A 20,410-nucleotide genomic window follows, 5' to 3' on the forward strand; every position below is an offset into this window, starting at 1 on the left:
TGCTGTGCCAAGTCTTCATTTATTCACTCTAATTTAAGGTTTCGCATGCCAGTCATACATTTTAGTGTTTCTAGAAGGTCTCTTTCTATAAGTCTATAATATATAACTAAACTATTGTTGTATGTAAAGTAAATAAGGTTTTTAAAATGTTTAAGAAGCTTCATTTAAAATTAAATTAAAATGCAGAGCCCCCGGACCGGTGGCCAGGACTTGGGCAGTGTGAGTGCCACTAAAAATCAGCTCGCCATAGGTTGCCTACCCCTGTTCTGGACATTAAAAGGGTTTCTTCCCTGTGTGGATTCTCCAGAGAGAAACAAAGGCTGACCTGTGACTGAAGGTTTTCCGCAGTCATGGCAGTTAAAGGGCCTCTTTCCTGTGTGGATTCTTTGATGTAATAGGAGGTGTGAGCTCTGGCTGAAGCTTTTCCCACAGATGGGGCAATTATAGGGTTTCTCCCCTGTGTGGATTCTCTAATGTGATATGAGGTGTGCGTTCTGATGGAAGCTTTTCCCACACTCATTGCATTTCTAGGATTTCTCTCTCGTGTGGGTTCTCTGATGTAAGAGAAGGGAATACTTCCGCGTGAAGCTTTTCCCACACTCACTGCATTCATAGGGTTTCTCTCCCATGTGGATTCTCTGATGTTGAATAAGGGCTGTTCTCTCATAGAAACTTTTCCCGCAGACAGGGCACTTAGAGGGTCTCTCTCCCGTGTGGGTTCTCTGATGTAAGAGAAGGGAATACTTCCGAGTGAAGCTTTTCCCACACTCACTGCATTTGTAGGGTTTCTCTCCCATGTGGAGTCTCTGATGTTCAATAAGAGCTGAGCTCTGATTGAAGCTTTTCCCACAGTCAGAGCAGTTATAGGGTTTCTCCCTTGTGTGGATTCTCTGATGTGATAGGAGGTATGTGTTCCGACAGAAGCTTTTCCCACACTCATTGCATTTGTAGGGTTTGTCTCCCGTGTGGATTCTCTGATGTTGAATAAGGGCTGCTCTCTCATAGAAACTTTTCCCGCAGACAGGGCAGTTATAGGGTCTCTCTCCCGTGTGGGTTCTCTGATGTAAGAGAAGGGAATACTTCCGAGTGAAGCTTTTCCCACACTCACTGCATTTGTAGGGCTTCTCTCCCATGTAGAGTCCCTGATGTTCAAAAACGGGTGAGCGCTGACCAAAGCTTTTCCCACAGTCAGAGCTGTTATAGGGTTTCTCTCCTGTGTGGATTCTCTGATGTAATAGGAGGTGTGAATTCTGCCTGAAGCTTTTCCCACAGTCAGGGCAGATATAGGGTCTCTCTCCTGTGTGGATTCTCTGATGTGATAGAAATTGTGAATTCTCACGGAAGCTTTTCCCGCACTCCAGGCATTCATAGGGTCGCTCTGTTGTGTGGGTTCTCTGATGTCTAATAAGGTGTGCCTTGTTCCTAAAGCTTTTTTCGCAATCAAGACATTCATAGGGTCTCTCTCCTGTGTGGGTTCTCTGATGTGATAGAAGGGCGTTCTTCTGACGGAAGCTTTTCCTGCACTCACTACATTCATAGGGTCTCTCTCCCGTGTGGATTCTGTGATGGAGAATAAGGATTGAGCTGTTCCTGAAGCTTTTCCCACACTCAGCGCACTTATAGGGCTTCTCTCCTGTGTGGATTCTCTGATGTGATCGGAGGTGTTTCCGACTGATGTTTTTCCCGCACTCATTGCATTTGTAGGGTTTCTCCCCTTTGTGGAGTCTCTGATGTTTAATAAGGGCTGAGCGCTGACCAAAGCTTTTCCCGCAGTCAGGGCAGTTATAGGGCTTCTCTCCTGTGTGGATTCTCTGATGCTTGAAAAGGGTTGACCAGTATCTGAAGCTTTTCCCACAGTCAGGGCAGTTAAAGGGTTTCTCTCCTGTGTGAGTTCTGTGATGTGATAGGAGGTTTGAGTTCCGACTGAAGCTTTTCCCGCACTCATAGCATTTGTAGGGTTTCTTCCCGCTGTGGAGTCTCTGATGTTGAATAAGGAGTGAGCGCTGACCAAAGCTTTTCCCACAGTCAGGGCAGTTATAGGGCTTCTCTCCAGTGTGCAGTGTACGATGCCCACTAAGGGTTGACCTGTGTCTGTAGCTTTTCCCACAGTCTGGACACTTGTAAGGTCTTTCGCACGTGTGGATTCTCTGATGTCTAATAAGCTCTGATCTGTACCGGAAGCTTTTCCCACAGTCACCGCACACATAGGGTCTCTCTCCAGTGGGGATTTTCTGTTGAATAATTTCTTTGACTTTCTTCACTCCTCTTCTGCTGTGAGTGGATTTAACCAGTGTCTCTTCCGAGTGGTTTCCCTGCTGCCTCTCTGCGCTGCTCTGACTCTCATGGGTTTCTCCCTGCTTGGGACTCTCGGAAACGTCCCCTTCACCTCTTCTCGATACCGTCCCCTGTGGTTCCACTCGCTCAGGATCTTCGTGTTGAGGATTCTCCTCCTCATTCTCACTCACCGTCCCACCACCTGCTGGGACAGAGAGAGAATCCAGACAGGAGTCAGTGACTGTGCCGGGGGACAGGGAACCTCAGAGAGGGAACAGAAAAGGGGGGAACAAACCCAAATAACTGCTGGGGATATTGAACTATTCAGAGCTAAATCCTACTCCACCCATATCCTTCTGCAGAGGAGAGAGAAAGGGACCCATCCTTCCTCCACACCCCCTGAGAATAGATGACGGCAGGAGCTGAAGGGTCAGACAGGCGTAATGAAAACGCATGAGTAACGTCTGCTAAAAGGAGACAACAATTGGTTTCTGAGTCGGGTGATTCCTCACCTGTGTGGGCATCGCTTGGGATCTCCCTTTCCTCACAGCCCTGGAGATCGGGGACCCACGGCTCCTCCCTTCCTTCCAGCCAGGAGTGGAGGTCTGGTTTGGAAACTGGAAATCCTGGTAAGGTGCAAAGAAACAAACGTTGATCGGGTTTATTCCATGTCACTGTTACTGGTCGTACTTCCCGGGTCCGGCACCTTAGGGCCTGGCCGGTGACTAACCAGGGAACTTGCCGGACCAGGGGAGGTCAACACCGGCCAGCCCCTCTGCAGCCACCGGGTTCCTGGCCACCAGGCTCCGCTTCTGGCCCCGACCCAGGGCTCCGCAGCCACCCCCAGCTGTGGTCCCAGCCTGGGGCAGTGAGGGGCAAGGACGGGGTAAGGCTGGGACCACAGCGGGGGGCGGCTGTGGAGCCCTGGGTCGGGGCCAGGAGCGGAGCCCGGCGGCCAGGAACCTGGCGGCTGCAGAGGGGCTGGCGACTGCCATGGGCGGCTGCAGAGGGGGCCGAGAGGGACCTGGGGCTGGTGGCCAGGACCCCGGGCGGCTGCAGAGGGGCCGGCAGTGTGGACCTGGGGCCGCATCGGAGCTCCTGGGCGGGAACTGCCAGCATGCTCCACCTACGCCAGAAAATGGATGTTGCCGGACCAGGGAGAGGTACGACCTGTACTACAAAATCCAGCGTCTGAGCAGCAAAACCCAGAGCGGCTCCTTCCCCTTCCCAACTCCACCCTACGGGGACAGGGCTATAAATCGTACAAAGCCCTTGACGCGCTGGTCTGGAGCAAGGCTTCCTCCACTCTGCCTAGGGAATGGCCCCAACGTACTCCCCTGGGGAGCTGCGCTGTGTTGCTCCCCTCTCTAGGTATGGGGGGTACAACTACGTCCCCATCACTGCCACTCCCCCACCCCCACTCCTGTCCCTCCACAACGCCAGCCAGAAAGGGAGGGGATCTCTCTGGAGTGGGGACTGTCTCTCATTGCGTGTCTGGGCAGCAACTGGCTCACTGGGGCTTTGGTCCTTTACTGCCGCCTCTTGCTGATTCCTAATTCAAGCTGTGAGGAAATCAAGAGAGGAACCTCCAACCTGGCCTGGAGAGTTGATCACTAGACCCCACCGCAGTGCAGAGAGGAGAGCAAAGAACTTCCTTGTGTAGTGTGTGTGATGTGGCATTTCATGTGCTTTATGAAAATATGTCATATTCATATCATAAGTATAACTGAAATGCGTCTGATGAAGTGGGTATTCACCCACGAAAGCTCATGCTCCAACACGTCTGTTAGTCTATAAGGTGCCACAGGACTCTGTCGCTTTTTAACTGACATATAGTTTATGCAAGATGGCTCTTGCAAGATATCATTGGAAAGGTTGTGATTTACTGAATATGATTATCCCATTCGTATGCATGTATCATTTTTGTAGATGAAGGTAGGATACCTGTGTGTCTGTATTTCATATTTGCTCTTTGGGTCACTCCCACTGCTGACACTTCAGGTACAACAATGGAAAAGCCAGACAGAGCTAATGGACCATCAGCACTGACAGTGAATTGTAAAAAATTAGGAAACAAAGGACTCCTACCTTATGCAAATCTTATTTAAGGGCCAGGAGTGAGTGTGACGTTGCACTCCACATGCTTTATGAAAATATGCTTAGGAATATGAATATGACATAAATGGAATATGCTCTTGTAATATATCATTGAAAAAGTTATAATGTGCTGAATTTGATTTCCCTCTTTGTATGTATGTATCATTCCTATATCTGAAGTTAGAAATAAGAGGTATGAACTTGTATTATTGATGTAGTCATACCAGGTGAGGGCCATCAATGGGGCATTAGGAACTTGATGGCTGCCATTTACCAGGACAATTAGCTGCAAATGGCCTTGTTTACCTGCAAGCCTTCCTGTGTACCTGTGAGCCAGCCCGTGGGTAATGGAGACTGGAGTCTTGCAGGGACATGTGACCATGTCACCTGATACCGGAATCCATCTTAAACCTTGTACTTTTCCATCAGAAGCTGGGGTGTGTGTGTGTGTGTCAAACTGAGACAAAGGACTCCTGCCTTTTGCCAAATCTATATAAGGGGGTGGAGCAGGACAAAGGAGGTGGCCAGTCATGAGAAAACCCCTGATTACCACCTAAGATGTTTGCTGGAACTAACAAAGACTGAATCAGGGGAAGGACTGGGACCAGACTAGAAATGAGTCTAGTCTGTAAAAGAAGATTATTGGAACATCTTTGAGGGTGAGCTATTACAGGTCATCAGTTTAGCCTTGTGTGTTTGTTTTATTTTGCTTAATAACTTACTTTGTTCTGTCTATTACTTAAAACTACTTAAATCCTACTTTTTATACTTAATAAGATCACTTTTGTTTATTAATAAACCCAGTATAAGTAATTGTTACCTGGGGGGGGGGAGGGGCAGACAGTTTGTGCATATCACTCTTTCAGTGCTAAAGAGGGTGAACAATATGAACTTATACTGTATAAAATTTTATACAGCGTAAGGCGGATTTTTCTGGGGTTTAGATCCCATTGGGGCTGGGCAGCTGGATGCTGGAGACAGGTAACTTGCTGAGCTGTTTTCAGTTTAGGTCTGCAGCTTTGGGGGCGTGGCCCAGACCCTGGGTCTGTGTTGTAGCAGGCTAGCGTGTCTGGCTCACAAGATGGGGTTCTGGGGGACACAGGCTGGCAGGGAAAACGGGCTCCGAGGTAATTTGAGCGCATCAGGTGACAGTCCCAAGATGGGCTCTGTGACCAAACCTGTCACAGTGAGGTAATCCTCATTGTCCGTTCTGCCCTGCTACCCCCCCAAGATGATTGCTGGAAACAATTAAGATGAACAGGGGGAAAGAACTGGGCCCAGCCTGGAAGGGCATCTGGCCTGTGAAGAAGATTATTAGAACGACATTTAGGGTGAGAACTCATAGTAACCAGTTCTTTAGTGTATTATGCTTAGTTTGCATGCTGTTTTATTTTCTTAGTAATCTGCCTTGTTCTGTCTGCCACCTCCTTAACTAATTAAAATACACCTTTATAGTGAATACATTTATTTCTGGTTTATAATATACCCAGTTTATGTGATTTCTAACTGGGAGATGGGGGGGGGGGGGTGAGAAATTGTGCATAATCTCTTCCACATTGAGAGAAGAGGAGAATTTCACATAATTTGAGGTTTGTACTCCGGGGGGTGGTGGGGGTGGTGGTGGACATCTGGGCGTTGTGGCAAGTCCCTTAAGCTGAACCTACTCAGAGCGGATCTCGGTCACTCTCTGCAGCTGGGTGTGGCCCTGCCTGCGTGCTGGGCTGGAAAGGCTGGGGAGCCGAGCCCAGCAAGTCCAGGTAAAAGGGGGCCCAGGCTGGCAGACGAGTCTGACTCAGTGGTGTCCCAGCATCCCAGGTGACATCGCAACCCGCCCCAGTGTGACCCTTTGGGGGCTCACTCAGAGCAGTAAGGGGGTCCCTCACGGCCTGCCTCTGTCCTGGGCAGCTCGGCTCAGATCCCTGACACCTGCAGCAGGCTCACAGCGCGATGGCCTCCCCCTGGCTTCCACCAGCCTGGGTACTCCCTGCCGGGTGACCTCAACAGCCCTGAGTCTCCCCAAAGCCATCTCCCCGGCCGTTCCCAGTCCCTCGCACTGAACCCTCACAGAAGTTTGCTGCCTCCAAGGAGACAGGTCACACACCCGCCTGGTAGTTTATCTGAATTCCCACACTTCAGTTCAACAGAACAGCACTGAGATTTTTTCCTAATAAAACAAGAGTAAGTTTACTACGACAGAACGCAGGTTTAAGTGATTTCAGGGAAGCGTGAGAGAGAGATGAAATGTTACAAACACAACACTCTTTCTAGTGACTCAAAGTTAACTGCAGCAACTTACAGTCATTGTCTAAGGAGGTTTCTCACCTATAGTAGATTTCAACCCCTTTTGACTGACAGATCCCCTTTTCTCAGAAGATCAGATGAATGCCAAGATAGCTCTGTGTCTCTGCTCAAATCTCCCAAAGTTCATCACCCCGTTTCCAGTAGCAGGAAGGATTCCAGGAGTTACACCCTCCATCTCCTGCCATGATTGTTAAGTGGCATCTCCCCCACTTGGGAGTTTGATGCACTTCTGTTCTTTTGAGCCTCACCTGCTTCAGTTTACACTGGAGACACAGTCAAGCTTTTGAAACAATTTTCCTTTGTCTAGGGTAGGCTGGCTTTATGCACTGAAATAAGTTTAAAGAACGTATCTCAGCACCCGTTTATAATTCTTTATCCATCACCCATAGGTACATCACTCACTCCTATTCACCATGACCACCAGCTTGTTACCAGGTCACCCAGGATACCTCACACGACCTCTTTTAGATACAGATTATGACAGCAGTGAGCTGGGGCAATGAGCGTGTCAGGCCTGAGGTGAGTTAGGATATGTTGTGATCTCTGCTGGCTGGCCTTGAGGGGCTCCATGGGTCACCCATGACTCATGATGGACTGGCACCATGGCCATATCCCCATGCTGATCAATGGTCATTCAGCCCTTCCCCATCACCCATGGGACCCTGGCTGACAGCACCGGCCTGGTGCTGGCTCCCCTCCCCCCACTCCAGACAGCACAGACCCAGAGAGGGGAACTCTGGGGGAGAAATAGCCATTGTCCTGCCACATGGGCTGCAATGCGGGGGACACCCCGTCCCAACGAACCTCTGCAACTCCATCTGTTTAGTCTGCCAGGCACCCCTTTGAGCAAAGCGCTTAAATCTCAGACCTTGAGTCCCATTGACATTAGCTGGAGTTAAGCATTTTCTTAGGTGTTTTTCTGAATAGGAAAGATATTTTGGACCTGGGACCTGAATCCCGAGACAAGACTAACAGGTATCCAGGTAACCTACACACCTGCAGGTATAGAACCAGACATTTGACGGCCAAAAGGATCTTTATTTAGTTCATTTAGTCTGACTCCTGCATAACTCAGGCCAGCTATTTCTGCGTCAAATTCGTATCATCTTGTTAAGCTAGAGCAGGGGGCTCTCAGCCTCTTTCTTTCTGAGCCCCCCAACCGGTTATCAAAACTCCTCGGCCCAGCTGTGCCACAACCACCTTTTTTTTTTGCATATAAAGCCAGAGCCGGCGTTAGGGGGCAGCAAGCAGGGCTCTTGCACAGGGCCCCACACCACAGGTGCCCCACAAAGCTAAGTTGCTCAGACTTTGACTTCAGTCCCAGGTGGCAGGGCTCAGGGCCCCGGGCTTCAGCTTTCTGTCCTGGGCCCCAGCAAGTCTAACACTGGCCCTGTTCGGTGGACCCCCTGAAACCTGTTCGCCCACTCAGCTAGAGCACATTGTTACACAGAGATCTCCAGGTCTGATTTACATTTCTCAAGCGACGGAAAATCCACCTGGTCCCTGGGTAAGATGTTTCAGTGGTTAATTCACATCACTGTTCTGTATTTACACTTCATCTCTAGCCTGAACTGATCAAGCTTCAGCTTCCCATCATAGCAGCTTCTTTTCCTTTTATTTGCTAGACTGAAGACCCCTGTCCTATTTCCCATGTTAACCTTCGTGTACCAGGATCAAGTCATAAGAATATAAGAACGGCCATACTGGGTCCTACCGAAGGTCCATCTAGCCCAGTATCCTGTCTTCCCACAGTGGCCAGTGCCAGGTGTCCCAGAGTCTTGGCCTTCACAACGTCCTCTGGCAAGGAGTTCCACAGGTTGACTGTGCGTTGTGTGTAGAAATACTTCCTTTTATTTGTTTTAAACCTGCTGCCCATTAATTTCATTTGGTGACCCCTAGTTCTTCTGTTATGATAAGTAGTAAATAACACTTCCTTATCTACTTTCTCTACACCAGTCATGATTTTATAGACTTCAATCATATCTCCCCTTAGTCGTCTCTTTTCCAAGCTGAAAAGCCCCAGTCTTATTAATCTCTCCTCATATGGAAGAAGTTCCATACCCCTTAATTATTTTTGTTACCCTTTTCGGAACCTTTTCCAATTCCAACATATCTTTTTTGAAATGGGGTGACCACATCTGCATGCAGTATTCAAGATGTGGGAGTATCATGGATTTATATAGAGGCAAGATGATATTTTCTGTCCTACTATCTATCCCTTTCTTAATGATGCCCAACATTCTGTTCGCTTTTTTGATTGTCACTGCACACTGAGTGGATGTTTTCAGAGAACTATTCACAATGACTCCAAGATCTCTTTCTTGAGTGGTAACAGCTAATTTAGACCCCATCATTTTATATGTGTAGTTGGGATGATGCTTTCCAATGTGCATTACTTTGCATTTATCAACATTAAATTTCATCTGCCATTTTGTTGCCCAGTCACCCAGTTTTGTGAGATCCTTTTGTAGCTCTTCGCAGTCTGCCTGGGTTTTAACTATCTTGAGTAATTTTCTATCATCTGCAAATTTTGCCACCTCACTGTTTACCCCTTTTTCTGGATCATTTATGAATATGTTGAATAGGACTGGTCAGAACTCAACCTTCTCTTTGTTGAGATAAATAGATTGAGCTCATTAAGTCTCTCACTATAAAGTGCCCTCAGAATTTCTTTAAAAAGATGAAAATGTCCAACTCCAAAGGTGTTACACCCAACCAACATAGGAGAACGCTACGGCAGACTTTATCTCCATAGAGAAAGAGGAACTGGAAACAGAATCACAGAAATGTAAGGCTGGCAGTGACCTCAGGAGGTCATCTAGTCCAGCTCTCCCCTGCATTACAATGACACACAGACTGGGGGAGTGGTAAATAACCAAAAAGGCAGGTCACTGACACAGAGCAATCTGGATCACTTCCTGTGCTGGGGGCAATGCTTTCAGTATTGCCCAATGTAAAGTTTTACCATGCGAACGAGGAATGTAGGCCATACGGGTAGGATGGGAACTCTATCCTGGGAAGCAGTGCATTGCTGCGAGCAAAGTGGCTACAGACATCCTTGGAGGCATATCTGGGGGAGGTCTAGAGAGGGGATATTACCTCTGTATTTGACAGTTGTGCTCACAATTAAAGAAGGATGCTGAAAAATTAGAGAGGCCTCAGAGAAGAGCCACAAGAATCATAAAAGGATCGGAAAACAGGTCCTATAAAGGAGCTCAACCCATCTCGCCTATCAAAGAAAAGATTAAGGGGTGACTTGATAACAATCTAAAAGTCCCTACACAGGGAACAGAAACAATAGATGGCTCTTCAATCCAGCAGACAAAAGTACAACAAGAGCCAATGGCTGGAAGTTGAGGCTAGAGATATTTAAATTTGAAATAAGTTGTTAAGTTTTCACAGTGAGGCTAACTGACCATTGGACAAAACTTACCCAGGGCTCTGGTGGTTTCTCCATCACTGGAAATTTTTATATCAAGAACGGAGTTTTATTCCAAAATAATCACCCTGTTTAAACAGGAATTGATTCAGGGAACTCCTATTAACCTGTGTAACAGAGGAGGTCAGACAAGATGAAGGAAAAGTGGATGGGAACCTGGGAGGCAGTGACCATGAGATGGTCGAGTTCAGGATCCTGACACAAGGAAGAAAGGAGAGCAGCAGAATACGGACCCTGGACTTCAGAAAAGCAGACTTTGACTCCCTCAGGGAACTGATGGGCAGGATCCCCTGGGAGAATAACATGAGGGGGAAAAGAGGCCAGGAGAGCTGGCTGTATTTTAAAGAATCCTTATTGAGATTGCAGGAACAAACCATCCCGATGTGTAGAAAAAATAGTAAATATGGCAGGCGACCAGCTTGGCTTAACAGTGATATCCTTGCTGATCTAAAACACCAAAAAGAAGCTTACAAGAAGTGGAAGATTGGACAAATGACCAGGGAGGAGTATAAAAATATTGCTCAGGCATGCAGGAGTGAAATCAGGAAGGCCAAAGCACAACTGGAGTTGCAGCTAGCAAGAGATGTTAAGAGTAACAAGAAGGGTTTCTTCAGGTATGTTAGCAACAAGAAGAAAGGCAAGGAAAGTGTGGGCCCCTTACTGAATGAGGGAGGCAACCTAGTGACAGAGGATGTGGAAAAAGCTAAAGTACTCAATGATTTTTTTGCCTCTGTCTTCACGAACAAGGTCAGCTCCCAGACTGCTGCACTGGGCAGCACAGTATGGGGAGAAGGTGACCAGCCCTCTGTGGAGAAAGAAGTGGTTCGGGACTATTTAGAAAAGCTGGATGAGCACAAGTCCATGGGGCCGGATGCGCTGCATCCGAGGGTGCTAAAGGAGTTGGCGGATGTGATTGCAGAGCCATTGGCCATTATCTTTAAAAACTCCTGGCGATCGGGGGAGGCCCCGATGACTGGAAAAAGGCTAATGTAGTGCCCATCTTTAAAAACTACAGGCCAGTGAGCCTCACCTCAGTCCCTGGAAAAATCATGGAGCAGGTCCTCAAGGAATCAATTCTGAAGCACTTAGAGGAGAGGAAAGTGATCGGGAACAGTCAGCCTGGATTCACCAAGGGCAAGTTATGCCTGACTAACCTAATTGCCTTCTATGAGGAGATAACTGGGTCTGTGGATGAGGGGAAAGCAGTGGACGTGTTATTCCTTGACTATAGCAAACCTTTTGATATGGTCTCCGACAGTATTCGTGCCGGCAAGTTAAAGAAGTATGGGCTGGATGAATGGACTATAAGGTGGACAGAAAGCTGGCTAGATCGTCGGGCTCAACGGGTAGTGATCAACGGCTCCATGTCTAGTTGGCAGCCGGTATCAAGCGGAGTGCCCCAAGGGTCGGTCCTGGGGCCGGTTTTATTCAATATCTTCATTAATGATCTGTAGGATGGCGTGGACTGCACCCTCAGCAAGTTTGCAGATGACACTAAACTGGGAGGAGTGGTAGATACGCTGGAGGGTAGGGATAGGATACAGAGGGACCTAGACAAATTAGAGGATTGGGCCAAGAGAAATCTGATGAGGTTCAACAAGGACAAGTGCAGAGTCCTGCACTTAGGAAGGAAGAATCCCATTCACTGTTACAGACTAGGGACCGAGTGGCTAGGCAGCAGTTCTGCAGAAAAGTACCTAGGGGTTACAGTGGACGAGAAGCTGGATATGAGTCGACAGTGTGCCCTTGTTGCCAAGAAGGCTAACGGCATTTTGGGCTGTATAAGTAGGGGCATTGCCAGCAGATCGAGGGACGTGATCGTTCCCCTCTATTCAACATTGGTGAGGCCTCATCTGGAGTACTGTGTCCAGTTTTGGGCCCCACACCACAAGAAGGATGTGGAAAAATTGGAAAGAGTCCAGTGGAGGGCAACAAAAATGATTAGGGGGCTGGAGCACATGACTTATGAGGAGAGGCTGAGGGAACTGGGATTGTTTAGTCTGCAGAAGAGAAGAATGATGGGGGGATTTGATAGCTGCTTTCAGTTACCTGAAAGGGGGTTCCAAAGAGGATGGATCTAGACTGTTCTCAGTGGTACCAGATGACAGAACAAGGAGTAATGGTCTCAAATTGCAGTGGGGGAGGTTTAGGTTGGATATTAGGAAAAACTATTTCACTAGGAGGGTGGTGAAGCACTGGAATGGGTTACCTGGGGAGGTGGTGGAATCTCCTTCCTTAGAGGTTTTTAAGGTCAGACTTGACAAAGCCCTGGCTGGGATGATTTAGTTGGGGTTGGTCCTGCTTTGAGCAGGGGGTTGGACTAGATACCTCCTGAGGGCCCTTCCAACCCTGAGATTCTATGATCACAATGATCCGATTAGGCCTTATAAACTATGAAACTATAAATCACGTTATCTAATTCTCTAATCATTCTTGTAGCTCTTGTATAAACCCGTGCTAATTTGTCAACATCCTTTCTGCAGTGTGAACACCAGGACTGGACGCAGTTCCCACTAATGGTCTAATTAATGCCATATGACGAACTAATGAAGTGCCGCTCATTACTGCTACTTCATAGTCCTCTGTTTAGCTTCCCCAGGATCACATGAACTCTCTTAGCTACAGCATCACACTGGATGCTCATATTCAGATGGCTTCCACCACGACCCTTTGGCCCTTTCCAGAGCCACTGATTCCCCAAAGCTCCCGTAGCAGGGGACAGAGACACTGTCTGACATGCTGACGAACCAGGTTCATGGCGCTGGGGACAGTGACAACCGCACAGATAATTCCTCAGACACAGCAGCACAAAACCTCCCCTCAGTCTGTCCAGCTCATTTCCTTCCAGGAACTCTCTGCTCCCACAGCGCAGCTGGCGACACCCTGGACTGGGCACGGATGTCAAATGCCAGAACTGCCCTGTATATCCACTCGAGCTACTCTGTGCACCACAGCCCCTGAGACCCGGAGTAACCTCTCTGCTCAGAGCTCACACGCAGACACAAAGCCCTGTAAATCTGTTCAGTTCCCATCGTGCTTCACGGCTGGAAATTCATGAACCTCAAACAATGGCAGCATTGACTGAATGCAAACTCCACACAGCCCATGGGACAAGGAGCAAAAGAAATTAGCCAGGCATGACAATCAGTTCCCCACTGCTGCTGTCGACCATCTGGCACTGCAGAGCCCCTCCCTACAGCCCCCCACAGTCCTGGGGTGTCTGCTAAAGCAGGGAGGGAGAACAGTGGAGCGCTGGCGATGGGGAACCCAGCAGAGACAGGGAGTTTGGCACAAGGAATTCTTGTTACCCTTTGCCACTGCTGCTGCTGCAGGAGGGAAAGAGAGCATTAATTACAGCAGGAGTTGGAATCCCCAACTGGAATAAGGGCCCCTTTGTGCTGTCAGTGGTACTTATCTGTCTGTCCCCTACCATTAGCACAGGGTCTGAGCACTAGGAGACACCAGAGATCTCTGGCACAGAGGGGTCTACAGCCGGAGATCGCCCGCAGCCCACGCTTGCAGCTGAGAGTCCAAGGCAGAGCGAAATGCCTCCCTGCAGACTGGATTTAGGCGTTTCTTTCAGAGGGAGGGGCAGGGCTGAGCAAACACCCCTCTGTTGGGCATCTCTAGCTGGCTAGGTTAGGGGAGGAGCCACCTAGGCTGCTGGGAGTTGTGAATCCCATCCAGACGTGCATCTCTCCTTACGACTGGGAGTGCAGGCACATAATGTAGGCTTTGTGAGTCCCAGCAGCTAGATCTGGCAACGCTCAGTGTCACCACAGCTAAGTTCCTCTCTGAATCTAGCCCCAAGTTACTAGCATACGGTCTGGCAAGATGTCAGGGGCAGAGCAGGAAATTGAACTTGGGTCTCCAGAGTGTCAGGTCAGTGCCCCAACCATTGGGCCACCCTTCCTCTGACAGCAGACCCCCAACATTCACACAGTGAGAGACAGTCCCTGCCCCAAAGGGCTTTTGCTGTCAATAGATGAGCCAGACAAAGGGCAGATTCTTACCTCCATTTCACAGAGGGGAAACTGAGGCCCAGAGAGACCACAGCTGGGACTTTCAGCCTAAGTGACTGACAAGAGCCCAGACAAGGAGTCCCAGGCCAGTTCCTGAAACAGGAGAGCAGCCTTCCTCTCTTGTGTCTGTGCAGAGAACAGCCCCCACACTCCTTCTGCATCACTCTGGTCACGCACCTCACTGCCTGTGCAGACCAAGCTCACTGCACACATCGGGGGCTCCTGGCATCCCTCCATTCCTCCTCCATACGCTCCCTACATGCCACCCTCCCATCCCCCTTTATTTCTGGGATTCACTGCAGCCCCCCGTCACCCCCTTCCAGGGAGTGTGTTGTGTGCCCCATTCCCTTCCCCGCCCATAGCAGGGCTCCTCATTCTCCTCCATGGCAAGGGCTCTACGTGCCCCCATTTTCCCCTCTCCCCATCCCCCCTGCCCCCTATTCCCTACATGCCATCTCTCCCCTCCAGTGATTGTGCGTGCCCCTCATCTCCCCCTACTCTCAATTCATCTTTCCCCCCTGATAGGGATTCTCTGTGCCCCCTATTGCCCCTCCCCCTAACTCCCATTCCCCTCCACCTACCACTTGACTTCCTGCATCTGTCCCATCCCTCACCCCCATATAAGTTTCCATTTCTCCCCACAATAATCAGCTTATGGCCACTGCTGTACAGAACATCCCCTGACCCAGGGACAGTGTCTTACACACAGGAGCTGCAAATTACATGGCCTGATCCCCCTGAATTCTGGGGGACCAGTGGAGACCACTGCACAGAATCTGACCCAGATGCTTCTCATACCCCAGGGGACAGGAATCCTTACCCAGCAAGGTCATGGTCTCATAATTCTCCTGCATAACGTCCCTGTACAGGGCTCTCTGACCCAGGTCCAGCAGGGCCCATTCCTCCGCCGTGAAATACACAGCCACCTCCTCGAAGGTCACCGGCTCCGCTGCAGCCATTTCCCTTCCCTGGCACCTGGGAGGATGGGACGATCTCCAGCGAAACGTGGACCTGATTCTGCAGCCTGACAGGGAGAGAAGGGAAATTGGAGGTTTCAGAAGGGGCTTATGTCCATTTAAATCCTCCATGTATCTCAGATTCTTCCCCTGCAGACAGCTGTTCTAGACTCTGCTGGTCTGGGGAAACAGCTGAGTTAAGATTTATGAAAAAGCATCTACATTTCGGCTCTTAAATCCGTACCCAGTTCTCTCAGTACCTGGCCTGATTTTCACAAGTGCTGAGCCTGCCACAGGGGGTCCAGGTCTGAGAGCCCAGCTTGGATTCTCAGGGTAAAATGTATCCCCAAAAGGCACTAACACTGCTGAAAAAGAAAAAAGATTTTTTAATTAGAAAAATATTATCTCCCCCCGTCCCACCCGCCAGCTGTTTTCTCTGGCCCTTCTCCACAGCAGACTGTTTGTATGTGTCTCCAACTTGCCAAACCTCCATCCCTAGAGAGACTCTCAGCCCTAGGGATGAGCACGGGGCTGCCCCAGGCCGGGGATGCGCCTGGTACCCGGGAGGGTGAGAAGCGATTCAGCGGGTCCCTTGACACCGGCCTGCGCGCTGCAGCGCCGCGGACGGAGCAGCACCAAAGAGCCGCAGTGGGGGACCCCCGACCCCGTCCCCAGGGCAGTGCGTCCCCCCAGCCGGGGACCCCCCCCATTGCTCCCGCCGCCCCCGCCCCTCCCTCACCTGCCGGCTCCGGGGGCGGGGCGGGGCGGGCAGAGCCCGGGGCTGGGTCCCCCCAGCCGGGCACAGGGGGGGCCGGGCCGGGCTCTCCCCGCACCCCCCGGGAGCAGCAGCGGCTCCGGCCGGAGGCAGCAGCGGGGTCTGTGTCCCATGGAAACGGGTCCCGCGGCAGGAAGTGATTCGGATTCACTGCCGCGTTCAGCCCCGGCCCCGGCTCCGCCCGGGTCCCCGCAACCCCCCCGCGGCTGCTGCTTCCCAGGCCGGTCTCCTGGCGGGACCCCGAGCCGGGCAGAGCCCCGGAGCCCCCCAGCGCAGAGCGAAGGTGAGACTCGCCCCCCCCCGCCCGCGTGGAGAAACCGGCCTGCGGGGGGTTATGGGGCCCGGGGGCGGCCCCGCCGCAGTCTCTGGTTACACTGCCCCATGGCAGGGCCCTAACCCGGTGTTCAGGTCCGGGCTCCGCTGCAGCCGGGGGGGCGAGGCTGGGGGTCACTAGGCCCAGAGCCACAAGGAGATTTAGGCTCCTATGGGGGTGACCAGATGGCGAGTGTGAACATTCGGGACCGGGTGTGTGTTGTGTGTTGTGAGTGTGTGTGTGTTGGGGGTGGGGGGTAATCGGCACCTATATTAGAACAAGCCCTGAATATCGGGACTGTCCCTATAAAATCGGGACACCCTAGTTTCCACTGAGTTCAATGGACGATGAAATGTTTTTGTGGACCTGGCAGGCTGGATGGTTCAGGTTTTCAAAGGCGCCCAAGTCCTATTTTTTAAAATGCGATGGGGCCCCGCTCGGCTCTTGGAAAGAGATCCCTAAAAACCCGCTCCGTGGGAATCTCAACCGCAAACCCTTTCTTGGCCTTCGGGGCCTGTGCCATTTTAGGGAGGACGAGGCAGCGTTTAGCCCAGTGGTCCGAGCGCTCACCTGGGATATAAAGGAGCCCTCTGTCACGTCCCTTCGCCACCTAATGTATCCTTATTGGAAGCATTACAGTGAAAGGAATAAATATAGCGTTTATGCCATTTCCTCATTTTTAGAGAAAAAATATATGGTTTCTGTACATTTAGTGCAATTCTAAATCAAGTCCAGCAAACAGGTGTTCATAGTCATAATGACAGAAGAATAAAGTGCTAACGTGCATTCTTAGAGAAAACGAATTTTAATGCAGTCTGTGCATTTCTAAAGTCATTAAATAATTTACAAAATCGTAGGGCAGGTCTACACGTAAAACTCTGCATTGGCACAGCCGCACTGATGCAGCACTTTAATGTAAAGACGTTCTACACTGAAGGGAGAGCGCTTTCCCATTGGCATAATGAATCCACCTCCGGGAGAGGACATGGGAGACCCTCCCACTGGCATAGCATTGGCTACTCTAGGGGTTAGATTGATATAACAGTGTTGTTCGGGGTATGGATTGATGTAAGTCTGTATTATAGCCCAGACCTTAGGAACAGCAGAATAAAGAAGTATTAATACATATATAGAAGTATTAGAGAAAAATAATTGTAATGTGGTTAATACAACGAGGAATCCTGGGGCACCTTAGAGACTAACAAATTTATTTGGACATAAGCTTTCGTGGGCTAAAACCCACTTCAGCAGATGCATGAAGTCTGTGGTTAATGCCATTCTAAATAAAGTTGATTAAACAATTTCACAAAGGTCACCAAATATGAGTGATAGAAAGAGAAACTATAATCATAGACCTCGTTACACATTACAGAAGGACAGCCACCTTTCAGAGAGAATCGGGAAAGTTTTAAAACAGCAAGAAAGGGGGGGAAAAGGCAGAAAGAAGAGAAAATATGGCATAAAATCATAGAAGTGTAGGACTGGAAGGGAGAGGTCATCTAGTCCAGTCCCCTGCACTCATGGCAGGACCATGTAATAACCAGGGTTGTCCCTAGGGTGGTGCGGGGCCCGGGACAACCCCCACACTCCACCCTAGGCCTCACCTCTACTCCACCCCTTCCCCCAAGCCCCTGCTCAGCCACTGCCCAGCCCAGCTCCCATTCCACCCCTTCCCCCAAGCCCCTGCCCCCGAGTGCCGCCAGGAGCTGGCAGGGCGCAGCAGGGCTGGGCTGGTAGCACGGCTGCTGGCCCCCACCCCTGTGCCGCCCTGGCCCTGCCAGGTCCCCCTGAAGTGGGGGCGGGGCGGAGGAGTGGGGCCCCCCAAAGTGCAGGCCCCGGGGTGACTGCCCCGATCCATCCTATGGACGGCATGGCTCTCTGGTAATAACTAAACCATTCCTGACAGGTGTTTGTCTAACCTGTTCTTAAAAACCTCCAGTGACGGAGAGTTCACAGTCTCCCTAGGCAATTTATTCCAGTGCTTAACCCCCCTGACAGTTAGAAAGTTTTTCCTAATGTCCAACGTAAACCTCCCTTGCAGCAGTTTAAGCCCCTGTCCCCCCAAATACCCACTCCTCTTTTTTCCTAAGACAGCCCTTCTTTGCAGCATTTTCACTGAAGTTGGCCCAGTAAAAGATGTTACCTCCCCCCCGTGTCATAGGCTAGTCGGTCAAGGGCCGCCGTTTATCTTTATGAGGCTGCCTGTGCTAAAGTATAATTTAAAAAAATTTAAAACATGCTTGGTACTAGCGTGTCCATGGGAGAGAGGCCTTTCGAGGGATACCCGATTCAACCCAGTTCTGATGACACTGTAGTGGAAATGTCCACCAACTGCAGGACCTGGCCCTGGGAGCCGGGTAACACAGAGTCCCCCGCCACAGTGCAGAGGGTGACACGACTGAAATTATAATTCTGTAGATTTTTACACATGGAACGACACGTCTCTTACCTGTCTGTCATTCACTTGCACATGGAATCACACGTGCTCCCAAGCTCAGGGCTGCCGAGAGCGGGTTCGGGCCCCGGTGAAAATTTTTTTTCGGGCCCCCCCAGCAAGGGCGGACCAGCTAAACAGGGCAGACGAGAGGGGGGGAGAAGCCGGGCCCTGGGCCCCCTTCCGGACTGCCGGGCCCCGGTAATTTGTATCGGCTTCCCCTCCCCTCTCGTCGGCCCTGCCCACGCCTTTGGGGAGGGGGCTCCGTGTATTCTAGATCAGACTTTCCAACATGTGGATCGGGACCCAAAATTGGGTCAGCGGACTATTTCAGCTGACAGTGCTTGTGATGGGTGCAGGGAGATTAAAGAACAGGAGCCTTTGTGTGCAGCCTGTTGCAAAGCTTTCTGCTGCCGCCATCTTTGCTGTCCTTAACTCCTGAGGCAGAGACCCCAGGGGAGTGAGAGAGAAGTTGACAGGGCTGGGGATGGGCAGGAAAGTGACCGTCTGTGCAAACTGCCCCGGGAGCCTCAGATCTTGCACCCCTGGGAATCGGCTCTCTTGTTAATGTGTATGTAGGAGGGATCGGAGCAGAGGAAACGGGCAAGGGGGCTGCTGCCTTCAGCTCAGGTCAAAATCTGTTCAAGGAGAAAACCTGGGAATGGGAGGAAGATAGTAAGGAAGGGACCGCAGCGGGGTCATAAACAGGCCCCCGGAGGGGTTTCTCTGTTGCGTCTCTGGAGGGCAGAGTTGCCAGGATGGGAAAGGATGAAAAATAAGACAGAAAAGGAGGGAAGGAAGGGGAGGGGAGGGGAGGGAGAGACAGTATGAAATGTGGTAGGTTTAACCATCTCTGCACAGTAAGTAACAGGGAGAGGAGAAGTGCAAGTAGCACAGGGGAGATGGGAGAAGGGGGTTTTATTCCTCCTTTATCTAATCTAACCCCATTCCCAGTCCCTCCACCCTCAAAGCCTGGGTTGACAGACAGACAAATCTACCCAACATGGAAGTGTTGACTGTGATGTGTTTGCTTTGTCTGACATGTCAGGCCCAATGTGACTTGGAGCATGTGTATTTTTATGAACCTTTCCTCATGCACACCCCTTGCTGTGAATAATGTGACAGTTCCTGAAATGCTGCACACAGATCTCATGGAAGCATCAGGGTCCTCTTCCCCCCGCACCCCCACTCTGAGCAAACTGACTATTTTTTATTGAGATCTTTAGCCACACACAGAGCAAGGGGACCTCAAATAGCCAGTTTACTGTGTGCTTCCAAAAACATTCTGTATTTCCCCTTAATAAATCTCTATTTGACACACCCAGGCCTTCATAGTGGCTTTAAAAATAGTGATGCTTTGCTGGGGAGAAAAGGTCTGTCACATTTCATCCCCAAAGGGAGACATTTCACCTTCTAGTGTTGGCACTTTCCGTGTCCCCTCCACATGCTATTTATTAGAGTAACTAAACAGTGGCAGAGAACTCTGATTATAGGTTTGACCAATTTACTTAGCTCCTGTGGCTTCCAACCTGAACACCTAGTCAGGTGATGTACCCAGGATTTTTAAAGGTGGCCTGCAGAAGAACAAACTGGTCAGTTTTGTGACCATTTTTGCTTTTTTATGATCAGTAAAAAGGTCCAAAGTTTTTTTTTCCTTCTCCCCAGCTATGTTTGTTTGTAAATATTATAAGTTCTTGTCTTAAGTACCCTAACATTCCTAACAGAGTCTGTGGCGCCCTGAAGAATGAGTACATTTATAGCATTCAAGAAATAGAATTAATTTTAATTTGCCTCATCTC

At 50.1% G+C, this 20,410-nt stretch overlaps 1 protein-coding gene across 1 annotated transcript; it reads right to left on the reverse strand.

The window, feature by feature from the left end:
- Nucleotides 1-527: 527 nt before the first annotated feature.
- On the reverse strand, nt 528-15,092 carry LOC135885371 (zinc finger protein 883-like). Its single transcript, XM_065413041.1, has 4 exons — nt 14,954-15,092; nt 2,787-2,900; nt 1,357-2,476; nt 528-1,107 (listed from the first exon to the last, which is right to left on the reverse strand). Exons 1-4 carry the CDS (start codon nt 15,090-15,092, stop codon nt 528-530), a joined length of 1,953 nt encoding a protein of 650 aa, XP_065269113.1.
- Between the last annotated feature and the right edge of the window lie 5,318 nt (nt 15,093-20,410).

Source organism: Emys orbicularis, chromosome 11 (assembly GCF_028017835.1).
Source record: "Emys orbicularis isolate rEmyOrb1 chromosome 11, rEmyOrb1.hap1, whole genome shotgun sequence".
Lineage (NCBI taxonomy): Eukaryota > Metazoa > Chordata > Testudines > Emydidae > Emys > Emys orbicularis.

Excerpts from the sequence above, each read along its gene's own strand:
- LOC135885371 (XM_065413041.1), bottom strand. The coding sequence starts at position 15,092 with ATGGCTGCAGCGGAGCCGGTGACCTTCGAGGAGGTGGCTGTGTATTTC. Across the intron at positions 2,477-2,786 it reads CCCAAGCGATGCCCACACAG|GTGGTGGGACGGTGAGTGAG; the intron begins GTGAGGAATCAC and ends CTGTCCCAGCAG. Across the intron at positions 1,108-1,356 it reads CGACCCTATGAATGCCTGGA|TGAGTGTGGGAAAAGCTTCA; the intron begins GTGCGGGAAAAG and ends CTACAAATGCAG.